Source organism: Oncorhynchus kisutch, linkage group LG22 (genome assembly GCF_002021735.2).
Source record: "Oncorhynchus kisutch isolate 150728-3 linkage group LG22, Okis_V2, whole genome shotgun sequence".
Lineage (NCBI taxonomy): Eukaryota > Metazoa > Chordata > Actinopteri > Salmoniformes > Salmonidae > Oncorhynchus > Oncorhynchus kisutch.
Window position 1 is genome coordinate 30,428,401 of NC_034195.2, and position 13,537 is coordinate 30,441,937.

The 13,537-nt window shown below is 46.2% G+C and overlaps 1 protein-coding gene across 1 annotated transcript; it reads right to left on the bottom strand.

Annotated features, from left to right (window-relative positions):
- Window positions 1-1,440: 1,440 nt before the first annotated feature.
- Window positions 1,441-9,864, bottom strand: LOC109866891 (leucine-rich repeat-containing protein 4). Its single transcript, XM_020455777.2, has 2 exons — window positions 8,665-9,864; window positions 1,441-8,461 (listed from the first exon to the last, which is right to left on the bottom strand). The coding sequence occupies exon 2, from the start codon at window positions 8,335-8,337 to the stop codon at window positions 6,286-6,288; it is 2,052 nt and encodes a 683-aa protein (XP_020311366.1). The 5' UTR covers window positions 8,338-8,461; window positions 8,665-9,864; the 3' UTR covers window positions 1,441-6,285.
- Window positions 9,865-13,537: the final 3,673 nt, after the last annotated feature.

Here is a 13,537-nt window from a genome sequence, read left to right on the forward strand (position 1 = left end):
TCAAGTTTTCTGTTTTGTAGTGTTTCACATTAAAACATATTTAGCATCTTCAGAGTGGTAGGCATGTTGTATAAATTAAATGATACAAACCCCCCCAACAAAAACATTTTAATTCTAGGTTGTAAGGCAACAAAATTGGACAAATGCCAAGGGGGTGAATACTTTCGCAAGCCACTCTATGCTGTCTACGTTCACTGTGTGTGTGTGTGTGTGTGTGTGTGTGTGTGTGTGTGTGTGTGTGTGTGTGTGTGTGCGTGCGTGCGTGAGTGTGTGTTTGAGAGAGAGAATGAGGAGGTGAGTCACCATCCATCCTACTCAGAGAGGGGGAGATTGGGGTGAGGAGGTGAAGGATTGATGGTGAGTGTTCCTGTTTTTCACTGAGATACTGAAGCAAATAGAAATATCTTAACACTTTCGTACTGCAGGCTCCCATATACTGAAGTCTATTGCAATGCTTCTTCAGATTTTTCTTTGACTTTCCCATCACCTGGAATATTGTTGGATGCATCACTTTTGAAATGTCTTTGATCTGCATTGTTCTGTGTTTGCAGATATTTCTGTCTATCACATATTAGCAAATCACAAATATGAGAACAAGCACACACACATACACACATATACACATATACACACACACTACCACCAGCACCAGTCAAAACGTGCAGCTTCCACCTCCAATTCAAAGCTGCCTCTGACAGGAGAGTTTACTTTGGCCCACTACAGCATGGTGGTGTGTGTGTGTGGGGGGGGGGGGGGGGGGGGGATTCTGAGTGAATTGGGTCAGGGGTGATAGATAGGAAATTTGTGAGTAGGCTAAATGTCTTTACACTCAAAGGCTTTACACTCAGATTACGGTATTGATATTCATGCAGTAATCCAATATGTTTTACTTCACTTCTATTGTTTCCAATTGTACAGGCACTGCTCCACAAATGTGTGTGTGTGTGTGTGTGTGTGTGTGTGTGTGTGTGTGTGTGTGTGTGTGTGTGTGTGTGTGTGTGTGTGTGTGTGTATCTCTCCCTTTGATCTGCTGTGAAGTGTTTGTTATGGTGTATTGCTGTGACCCGGGACAAAGGACAGCGCTCATGAAAACACACACAAAGCACATGCTGCTGTTGTCATACGGTGATTCAACAGGATTACAGGCTTTGAAAAACATGATGCTCATCTTCAGTCACATCACATTCCTTTGCTGTTTTGAAAGAACAATAGCATCAGTCTGTTTTCAATAACTGAATATTAGTCTGTGTACGTACTGTACATTTAAATAAAAGTCCACCTTTGAGATTTGGTTCTCATTTTCCATATCCTATACGAAAGGAATAGAAATATAGATGTCAATGTTCCAGTTGAGTATTGCAGGTATTTCTATTCCTTTTATATGACAATATACTGTACCCTGAATCAGGAAAACTACTGAAAGTCTACAGAGAGAGAGAGAGAGAGAGAGAGAGAGAGTTTAATCTAGGGCTGACTGGATGAGTAGTCTGGATTTAAGTCAATTAGCTTCAGACAAAGAGGAGGGGAGAGAGGGAGAGGGACTGATAACAGTTATGACAAGGCATCTTCATAGCTCATTTGGCAACAAGGCAACATGCAGGCACAGTCTGAATGCATGACAGACTCCACTGCTACTGATAAGAGAGAGGAGCTGTCTCGTATTAGCACTATGGATGTTTTCACAGCAAGCCTTTGTTTGGGCTCTTGTGTTTGCAGACTAATGCATAATCACAAATCAACCCTTAACCCATATAATAGACAAAGACACTTCAGTAGATATGACATTATATGATGATAGCACTACCTCTCCCATTTTGCTGACACCTATCCAATCTTTTAAGATCTTCACAAGGGCCTAGAGCAGAGCTATTCAAATACCTGCTTTTCTTCTCTATCTGGCACTTATTGGTCATTGATCATAATTGTGACTGATTGGCCAGAGAGTTCAGTGGCCTGGTGCCCCAAATGTGAATAAGTCCCTGATTGGGGCCTACAACATGTTAATCCACACATGATTCCCCACCTCAGACAGAGCTAATAGTCTCTCAAAGGTAACATATCTTTCACATAGAAAGAAAAGTGGAGAATATTTTCCTTTCAAGAGAACACATAAGAAGCTGCTGTATTGCAGGAAAAACACCCATCACAGAAGCATTCAGATGTGAGGAGCGAAAAAGGAGAGTGTCTGACTCTGGTGTAAAATGTTCTTATTCACCCTGCAGAGAAAACGACAGAAAACATCCACTTGACCCAGTAATACATGGACACATCTGCTCCCACCAGCACACCTGTAGACAGTCCTCTAACACACACACACACACACACTGAGGAGCAGATGGGATAGAAAACAGTCAGTAACACTCTCTAGGAACCAGCTGTCTGAAATGCGTTATGAATGTATCATATCTAGTAGATTTAGGCATTTATAGAGACAAGTGGAGAGTAGGAAGGGAAGAGGATTAGGAGTGGGAGGAGGAGGTAATGAAAAAGAGGACAAGGAAGAGGGGGCAGTGTATCTGTAGCCTCTGCCTACGGAGGCCAGTCCAATTGATGCCTGTAGGATTTAAAAGCAGCCTTTATAGTCCTCTCCAAGCCTGGCAGCAGAATGTCTCTGTAATTATTGAATGGCTTAATTCTTATCCCTTTTCTACTGAAATAGACAGATAAACGTCTCATTTGGAGCAACAGGAATATTTTCAATGCTTCCATTCCTGTCTTCCTGTTCCGCCTGGGCCCTGAGTGACATTTGGTTTTCTGAGCTGAGTTGAGGAAACAGTAGCAGTCTGTGTGTCTTCTGAATGGGGGAGACGGTGACTGAGTGTATCTGAAGCGGCAGCTGAGAGGTCGAAGTGATGTTGCACTAGTCACCACAGAACACAAACACTCATTTCTGATGATTGACCTTTCAACTGTGTGACATCATTGTGATTCAGAAGCGTAATCAGTGCAGGACAAGACATGATCAAACACTCACACATTGTGAATGTACAGTGGAAGCTTATTGCTGGTGATAACATAAATAATTAATTTTCATTGTGAAATTGTGGCAGTGTAGTTAAATATCAGTTACACTGTAGGCTCCTTCTCCCACACAGGGATGTACAGGTAACTGCCAAAATAAAGGAAACACGTGAGTTAATGAAGGATACAAAGTATATTGAAAGCAGGTGCTTCCACACAAGTGTGGTTTTCTGAGTTAATTAAAGAATTCACATCCCATCATGATTAAGATCATGTTTAGAAACGCCCACCATTGTTTTGGCTACCATTGCTAGAAGAAGATATCTCAGTGACTTTCAAAGAGGGGTTTCTACGGAGCATAGTGCTCAACTGGCGGTTTTATTTTCTGAAGAAATACAGAATAATACAGAATAATAGAAAGACACGTGATCGTATACAAATGTAAGCAAGGTTTTAAATGATTATGTTTTAGTCAAATATTATATCTCTTTGGGCTTCTTGCAGTCAATTTACAGTCTACAAATGATTTGTAATAATGTTAATTCCCTCCGACCTTCCGCTGTGTGTGTGTGTGTGTGTGTGTGTGTGTGTGTGTGTGTGTGTGTGTGTGTGTGTGTGTGTGTGTGTGCGCGCGTGCGTGCGTGTGTGCGTGTGTGTGCGTGTGTGGAGATCTCAGCCCAGTTGAACACTTATGGGAGACTCTGGAGGAGTACCTGAGACAGCGTTTTCCACCACCATCAACAAAACACCAAATGATGCAGTTTCTCATGGAAGAATGAAGTCACATCCCTCCAATAAAGTTCCAGGCACTTGTAGAATCTATGCCAAGGTGTTGAAGCTGTTCTTGTTCGTGGTGTCCAACACCCTATTGAGGCACTTTATGTTGGTGGTTCCTTTATAGTACAGATCCACTTAATGATAAAAGGAGTGGTTCATTTTCATTCAGAAATTACTTTAACAATATAACAATATTCAATGATGTACTATATATTTCACTGTACCGCTACATTTGGAAAGTATTGCCTTGTTAAGGCTACCACTTGGGCTGCATCTCAATGATCTAAAGTAGCTTTCTCTCCTTGTTTACTTCATTTGCACTGTTGTGACACTACAGGACAAGAGGAAAGCAATTGGTGGAAGAATACCAATACTTTTCATTCTCCTGTAAAGTCCCCTCACATCAGGAAAATAGTAGAAAAATATATAAGGATAGGAAGCCATATCAGATTACTTGCACTGCCCCTCTAGCAACTATGCACTGCTGTAGATCTGAAAGGATTGTATGTGTGTGAGCATAGTGAGCATATAGTGACAATACCACCTAGGACAAGGGGGCTGCTACCATATTGCTTGTACCTATTATTATTTACCTCTACAGGAGTGCCTATGGGGAAGGGGCTGGAGGCTGATTTGGCATTCAGCGTGTGTGTGTGTCTACCTAACCCCCTCGGCAACGTGAAGCAGCAGAGATCAGAAGGCCCTCTCATAGAGATCCAGTGTGGGAGGGAGGATAATGCAGCATTGTACACAGCCTCACTTAAAGACTCATTCACTGACAGGGACCAGTGTAAATGCAATGCATAGGAATAACTGGGGAAGAGGAGGGTAGACCATATCTTATCACAGCTAACATAGAAATAGCATGGACCTCCAAATTCTTACTCCATCTTACCCCCTACCACCTTAGCACGGATGTACTGTACGTCTGAAAGGATTGGATAGGTGCAAGCAATATGGCAAAGAATTCCACAAGTCTATCAGAAGGCAAGGTGAAGCAATTGCCATATTGCTCAAGTTTATCTGATCCTTTTCCGATCTACAGTTGTGACTAGGAGGGTAGGGGGTAGAGCTTCATTTAGAATTATGAATGCGTTCTGTTCAGTGTTTGTGGACTGACATGCTACCAGGCTTACAAGCTAATATCTCCACACTGTCATCAAGAGGGACAGGGAAAATAATGGTACGTTGAAGTGTCTCCAAGTAGAGAAATACAAACCAAAGGTTTTATTTTTTGTAGCCTCCTTATAGACACCCCATAAAAATAGTGTTGCTCGAAATAATACCCAAAATAAGGAAAAGAAAAAACACTTTCATTGTTTCAATGAAGTCCATAGAGAAACAAGCCCAATGTCCAGACATTCATTTAATTTCAGCCCGGCTCCTTTTTTTCTTCCAAAAGCAGATTGGTCAGCAAACCCCAGTCTCTCTGCACCACGTCTGTAACTGTGAGGGATTACCATTAGAACGAGCCCTTACAGAGAGCAGACAGAGAACCACTGTAATGCAGCACTACATTAACCCTAAACACTACACATGCCATTAAGAAGCATGTCACAACCCAAGACAAAAATAAAAAAGAACAATACCTTATGCAACCTAAATCTGCATGAAGAAACCACACCAAATCTCTGTTCATAATAGCCTGTCCTTCATCTTAGCCAAGGGGACCTGGGATAAATCAAATACAACCGTACTAAACGGGTTTAGATTCAGTAACATAAAGAGCTGTTTTTAGATAGATGTGTAGCTTTGCTCCGGAAAACAAAGGGTTAAACCTTAGCTGCAGAAATTCACTGCAGTCTAAAACCATTTGGCTGATAGCTACTGAACAGCAAAATCTATGCTCTTCTCTCTACCTCTCTCCCTCGACAAATTACTCTCTGTCTTTCTGTCTAGATTTTGCTTGGATGTGGCTGTTGGTTTTCATAATCTTCCAGAGTCCTTTATTGTATTTGTAACGTTTGGCACAGTACAAACTGCCGCTTTTATAAGATGAACCTGCGAAGCCTGATCTGATGTTAGGGCTTGTTGTTTTATAAACTGCTGTGGGTATAAAGGGCTTTTACTACATCCTAAATGGTCTAAATGACAAAAAGAACGGTTTCCCTCAAGACAGCTCCTCCCTCAATCAATCAAACATACCATCATCGAGACCTCAACATCTCTCGCTTTTAAATAGAACTTACAAGTTATTAGAAAATAGTTTAAATTTTACTTTCTTCTTTGATACATAATCCCAACACCGTCCCCATATTAGATTAAGTTATATAGATGTATATTTTTTACATTTCTATATTTATGTATAAGCATGTACAAGATAGATAAAACTGTCTCCATTTTGCACTCTGTACAAAAGAAAGTTACCGTCTTCTTTGTGCATTCTATTGCATGGACTGGTGAGCAGTGAGGAGAGGAAGAGAGGAGGGAGTAGAGTCAGATCCATATAGAAATCCACCCAGTTAGATCCACCAAGTTAGATCCACAGTTAGATCCACACAGTTAGATCCACACAGTTAGATCCACAGTAAGGCCAGCATGAGTCCCTTAGATCTGGGTCTCCTGGACCTTCTCCTTGGTGTGAGTGGTCTTAATGACGTAGGGCTCTGCGATGGTGCTGATGAGGCTGTGGTGGTGCTGCTGATGATGCTGGCGGCTGGAGGAACGGTGCAGGGAGTTTCCCAGGTTGTTATGGGTCCAGTGAGCCCCGTAGGCAGCTCTGTCCCTGTCTCTATCTCTGTCTTTGTCTCTGTCTCTGTCTCTGTGGGACGACGATGAGGATGATGAGATGTATCTTGCTTTTAAGATGGTGGGCAGAGCCAGTCCCATCTCCTCAGACTCGCTAGAACCTGACCTGGCCGGTGGAACCTCGGGAACCTCCTCATCCATTTGGATGATCTCGATGGTCCGCGCCACTGCCACCGTGCTCCGCTGCTGGTGCCGCTTACGCAGCTTGTAGAAGGCGATCAACATGGCAGCGGCAAGGAGCGTCACGGCAACGAAGCAGCCAATGATGATCTTGGTTGTCTTCACGACCTCGTCCAGGCTGGCGGAGGGGTGGGTGGGGCCACGGGCTGTGGGGAGAGACACCTGGCGGGGGGTCTGGGTGCTCTGGAGCAGCATGGTGGGCGTGGAGATGAAGACGGGCTGGAACACTGAGGGCGAAGCTGGGACTGTGGGTTTGGGTTTGGGGGTCTCTTCTACGGTGGGCTCCAGCACCTCCACAGTCACTGTAGTGAAATAGGACAGGTTGGAGGTGTTGAGCTCGGCATTGCTGACATTCAGGTAGGCTGAGGCGTTGGAGTTACCTGCCATGTTAGTCACCATGCAAGTATAGACACCCTTGTCCGACGGCAAAACGTTGGAGAAGTTGAGCGTTCCATCATTGAGGACAGAGATCCGAGGGTGAGACGAGCCGTGGGTCAGAACGGTCCCGTTAGGAAGCAGCCATCGGACCGATGACATGGCGGCCGTAAGACACTTGAGCTCTGCAACTCTCTCTGCAGAGATGTTGAGGTCCCTTGGAGCATCCAGGATGAAGGGAGCAGAGCACTGGAATGTGGTCTGGTCCACCTCCACCAGGTATCTTCCTCTCATGTGGGCAGGGGAGTGGCAGCGGCCGCAGCAGGTGGAGTTAGTGGGGATGTACTCCCTGAGCCACCAGGACAGCCAGACCACGTCACAGTCACACCTCCAGGGGTTGTGGTGGAGATGGAGCTCCACTAGGTACTGCAGCGGGGCAAAGAGGTCATGGGGGAGAGATGACAGGTTATTATGGGCTAGATTCAGCTCCACCAGCGCCGTGATGTCATCGAAGGCGTTCCTCTCGATCACGGTGATCCCAGAGTTCATAATCCAGAGTTTCTGTAGCGAGCGCAGGCCGCGGAAAGAGCCAGGCTTCATCTCAGGGAAAGTGTTCTCAGACATCTCCAGCTCTTCCAGGCCAGTCAGGGGAGACAGGACAGGCATCTCCCTGAGGTTACACATCCCTAGGTTCAGGTACTTGAGGTTCTGCAGGCCCTCAAAGGCCCCGTCAGAAATGTACTCTAGCCTCCTGAGCTCCCCTAGGTCCAGCCTCATCAGAGAGGGCACCCTGTTGAAGGCATAGGATGGGATGCTCTCGATGGGGTTGTTCCTCAGCCACAGCTCCCTCAGCTTGGACAGGTACTCAAAAGCCCCGCTGGGGATCCCCGTCAGTCTGTTGTCAAACAGCTCCAGGGTGTTGAGGCTGGTCAGGCCGTTGAAGGCCCCCACCTCAATCTGCCTGATGGCGTTCCTGCCCAGCTGCAGCACCTCCAGATGGTGTAGCTGTCTGAAGGTGTCAGCCTGGATGGTCTCGATGCTGTTCTCCATCAGGTTGAGGTATCTGGTGTTGGTGGGGATCCCGGGGGGCACCCTGACCAGGCCACGGCGTGTACACACCACCTTACCGATCTGGTTGGTGCAGGAGCACACCACCGGACAGTTCTGGGGGTTGGGGGGAGGACCCAGGCCGGCAGGCTGGCACACACTGAGAGCTGGCACCATGGTGAGGGCTAGCAGGGCGAGCAGGGCTGCGTTCCAGGTGGGCTGCAGAGAAACCCGGCCCACAGTACTCATGTTGCGGAGGGCTCATTGTTCAGCATGTTGGGGCGAGACGGACACTAGAGGAGGACGCACCACCCTCCTACCCTGGCTGGAGCAAGGACAGGATTCGCCACGCCATCGACGACTCTGGGTGACGCTATGCAGAAATAGACACAGAGAGAAAGAGAAAATAGAAAAAGGGAGACGGAGAGAGGAAGCGAGAAAGAGAGATGGAGAGTGATAGGGGGCGAGAGGAAGAGAGAGAGTGAAAGAGGGAGAGAGGGGGAAGAGAGGGAGGCAGAGAGAGATTATGTGAAGGCAGAGCAGCAGCAAAGGAAAGAATTTGCAGTGATCACCTACCTCATTAGTTCATAAAACGGTCCCTTATTTCTTCCTTTCTGAATATCACAAAAAACAATCAGGAACCAGAGTCATGTATATTTCCCTTTCCATGGAAAAACAGAAATGTGAAAAGTGTATTTATATTCAGTTCTTCTTCTTCATCTGGAAAGTGGTGGTAATGTCCCTGTGTTAACTAATGGAACAAAATGTCTCCTGTTAGCCGGTGGTGAGAGTGGAGCAGAGCAGTGTGTAGAGACTAGAGGCTCGGTGGGAAAAGACAGGCCGTGTGGGTTAAGCTAAGCAGGTGACTGGCGTCCCCCAGCCCTCCTCCTCTCCCCCTCTCCCTGCCTGCAGCCGCAGACACACGGCCCCTCTGTTGACGAATCACACTGCTCCATCAAGCAGTAAAAGCCAGACACACCGAGCAGAAAGGAAAAAAATGACAATACATTTTTTTTTTTTATCCACCGGTCTGGCAGGTCCTCGTGAGTGTGTGTGTGTTTCTGTGTTTCTGTGTGTATGTCGGCTGAGAGCCCTCCGTCTCGGTGACTTTGCCGAAGGCTAGCTGGTGCCTGATTCGCCCCGCTCTGATGGATGGAGAAAGAGAGAGAGAAAAAAGCTAAAGGACTCCTGACGCAGTCATCCCACTGTCCTCTCTTTTTCTCTCTTCTCTTCTGGTCCTCTCCCTGCGATGGTTTGCCTGGCCGTGGCTATAGCAGCTGCAGCCTGCCGCGTGCAGCACAGTTAGCAGTATTCTTCCTGAGGGGGTGGGGGGGAGGTGGAGAGATGGGGGTGCTGGTTAGAGAGAGGGGAGGAGGAGGAGAGGGAGCGCAGTGCTGCCGGAGCTACGCTTTAGAGAAAGAGAAGCAGAGAGGGAGAGTAAAAAGCAGTCAAAGGAGAGAGAGTGTTTTTGTCCTTTCCTTAGTATCAGTGAGGGAAAAATAGAGAGAGAGAGAGAGAGAAGTGTGTGTGTGTGAGAGAGAGAGAGAGAGAGAGAGAGGGGTAGACTCCTGCTGTGTCGATGCGATGGTGGCTGTGCACGGTATCTGTAACCGGTATCCGTAAACAGAGGCAAGTATGGAAAGTTCCTGGCCTGGTACTCTCTCCCGAGGTGTGTCTCTCTGTCTGTCCTGGTTGCCTACTAGTTGATCCCCGTGCTTGAGCTCAAGGCTGGGGACAGTAAGGATGAGGTAGTAAGTTGTGGCAGTTGCTCTGTGGCTCCCGACTGGCTGCTGGACTACTGCAGTAACCACGGTGGAGCCAGGAGAGAGAGGGGGACAAGCTAGAGGGTAAGAGGGGAGAGAGCAAAAGGTAGAGTGAGAGAGCAGAAGAGAGGCGGCAAACAAGCATCACACCGTCACAGCAGCATTCCAATCCCCCTCTCCTCTTCTCTTCTCTTCTTGTTTTTTGTTGTACAGTCTTTCTCTTTTTTCCCTATGTATGTGTATGTGTATGTGTATGTGTATGTGTATGTGTATGTGTATGTGTATGTGTATGTGTATGTGTATGTGTATGTGTATGTGTATGTGTATGTGTGTGTGTGTGTGTGTATGTATGTGTGTGTGTGTGTGTGTGTGTGTGTGTGTGTGTGTGTGTGTGTGTGTGTGTGTGTGTGTGTGTGTGTGTGTGTGTGTGTGTGTGTATATGTGTGTGTGTGTGTGTGTGTGTGTGTGTGTGTGTGTGTGTGTGTGTGTGTGTGTGTGTGTGTTTATATGTGTGTGTGTGTGTGGGGGGGGGGGGGGGGGTGTTGCGGGGAGCTAAGACTCTCTATCCCCCCTCCCTTTGTCCTTCAGTGGGAACGTGAATGTAATGCTGACGTACTCCTCTCCCTGTCAGCCGTGGCTCACACAGCCACTTGCGCACGAACGAACGAACACACACACACACAGAGCATTAGTGCAGTGCATTGGTTTGATGCAGTGTTCCTCTGTATTAATACATGCAACACCCTCCTCTCTCTCTTCTCAAAATCAAAATGAGATCTCTGTCCTGCATCTCAGAGAGAGAGAGAAAGGGGTGTAGAGGGGGAAGACAAGAGGTTTAATATCTCTGTCAACTCTAACCCTCAGAGTGTTTCTGTGTGTTTCTTCCCCATCCGTTCTTCTTCCCAGAGCACAAAGCACAGTCAGCAATGCTGCTGAACAGATACAGTGTACTGTGTGTACCAGTCTATTTTTCCTTTATGCCCCCCAAAAATTATCACATGCATGATGACCAAAAGACTGTAAAATATGATATTGTTAATGAGGTGCTGTGTGTGTGTGTGTGTGTGTGTGTGTGTGTGTGTGTGTGTGTGTGTGTGTGTGTGTGTGTGTGTGTGTGTGTGTGTGTGTGTGTGTGTGTGTGTGTGTGTGTGTGTGTGTGTGTGTGTGTGTGTGTGTGGTGGGGGATCTCTGACATCATTGAGGATAGAGCTGTGCTGACTCGGCTCCTCTCTCTTTGCTGGACAATCTTCTCCTCTCCTCTACTCCTTTCCTTTCCACCTTCCCTCCTCTCCCAGATAAAACTAGAGAGGAAGAGGGAGGGAGATATATGAGGGAGGCTAATGCACAACATTCTCAGTGAGAAGGAATGAGGAAAAAGAGAGGGAAGAGATGGAGGGATGAGGGAGAGCAGAGCTGATAGCGCTGGATTAAGTGTAATTTGAATGCAAGAAGAGGAGTCTCCCCCCTCTCTGCCTTTAGTTAATGGTCAACTCTCTCTCTCCATCTTTCCCTCGCGCTTCATCTCTCTCTCTCGCTCCATCTCTCGCTCCTCTCTTTCGTTCAGACTAGCTTCTTGGGGTGTAGTAAAGAGCTGTTCATTTCACACCAGAGCAGCACTGCTGCCTCATTTAAGAATACAGTACATATAGCCAATCATATAGACCGCTTTGTCAATTCCATTTTAATTCAACTCAATTTAGGAAATGAATTTGACATGATTTGAATTGAAAATGCCATCATGTGAAGAAGGTATTGTAAAAACCCACGTTCCATGTCCAATCTGCTTCCTAAATTTACTGGGTTTTAAATCGAATAGAGCTGGACTGGAAGCAGGGGTATTGAACATTCTAAAGTAGGACACTAACACACTGGGTTGATTTGTGTGTCACGCCCTGACCTTAGAGATCCTTGTTTATTCTCTATATTTTGGTTAGGTCACGGTGTGACTAGGGTGGGTACTCTAGTTTTTGTATAGCTATGTTTTCTTTTTCTTTGTTGGCCTAGTATGGTTCCCAATCAGAGTTGTCTATCGTTGTCTCTGATTGGGGATCATACTTAGGCAGCCCTTTTTCCCACCTTCAGTTGTGGGATCTTGTCTTTGTTTGGTTGCATGTATTTTTGCACAACGAAGCTTTTCATTCGTTGTATTGTTTTGTTTTTTCTGGTTCACATTTCAATCAAATATGATGAACTCAAATCCCGCTGCGCCTTGGTCTACCCTTAACGACGAACGTTACAATGTGGCTCAACTCAGCAGTGTTGGTATTCCTACACACTCATTCTCTCCCTACTCATGTGGACACTAATTCCAATATATTGTAATTCTGTAATGAATAATGGTTTTGCTACTATAGGCTACTAAATAATGGTATTGTAATTATAATATGTCCTATAATGGTATTGTAATTAAAGTATATCAATGATGGTGTTATAATTGTGTGATACAATGGTTTCACATAAAATACTAGAACATGCTGAAGTATGTTAAATCTGTTAGGTACAGGAGAGAGGGGGAGAAGGAGTTCTGAAGAGATGGGGGAGAGAGAGAGGGAGAGAGAGGGAGAAATGGAGAGAGAACAAGAGAAAGAGAGAAAGAGAGCTCCTCTGAGGTGAGGCAGTGTTTGTGCAGGCAGAAGCAAGGCAGGCACGCAGACAGGCAGGCAGCAGAGAGTGGCTCTAATTGATGGCCATGGCTGAGGTTGTAGCTGCAGTGTTAATAACATTACAGGGGTCATGAACATGGAAAGGTCACTTAGCACACTGAATATATGACATCCCTCACCCTCTGTCTCACACACTCTCCCTCTCCTTCTCCCTCTCTCCGTCCTCTGTGTTCCATGCATCAGCACTCCCTAAGCCAGTGTAGGTGAGGGGTAAGTTGAAAAGGGGAAGACAAGGGCCTTTCTTTGTAGTGATGTTGAGTTAACTGGTTTCTGTTCACTGTGTTAAGTAAGACATGGGACAAACATTTATCACCTACAGGAGGGAATGTACAGAGTAGACTTTTATGATTTATTATACTGTAGGCTTAGAGACAAGCGTGGTTGTGGGGAGGTTGTGGGGAGGTTTGGGATAAGCAGGTATCCCAGAGGTCAGAAAGGTTACAGGTTCAAATCCCTTGGTGGCTGACAGTGGTCCACTCTGTGGGGCAATGCTAGGTCGTTAGTGTCTGACCCAGTGAGTTGGACCAATGCTTGTGTAGTGTAATGGGCCAGAGTATGTGTTGCGTGCTGTAAGTAGCTAAATAAGGGCCAATGGGCCATCCTGATAGATCAGCTGGGAGTGCAGTGTCCTCTATATTCTCTCTCTCCTCACTGGAGGGGGGGGGGTATGGATCACATGGCCCTTATTGGGTCACGTTTGGGATTTAGTTTAGTTTATTTGACAGTTTTATAACAAATATAACACAAAATCACTGAGGATGACAACAAAGTGAGAGACAGCAGATCTCTCATCAATAGAGCTGACATGATAAAGCTTGGTGGACTGAGGTTTGTGATTTGGGTTGGAGAGGTAGAATTTAATGAGGGGTGTGGGGGAGTCAATGGTAGAGAAGAGGGAGGGGAAGGGGATGATGGACCTTTGTAGGCTATTGTGTGTGAGGGGTGTATGTTTGATGGGGAGGGGCTGTGTCAATACTGAGCGTCTGTCACCCTTCCCTGTATGCCCGGGTGGAGGGTTGGGTG

What these genes read in the sequence shown, in the direction of transcription:
- LOC109866891 (XM_020455777.2), bottom strand. Translation starts at nt 8,337, where the DNA reads ATGAGTACTGTGGGCCGGGTTTCTCTGCAGCCCACCTGGAACGCAGCC.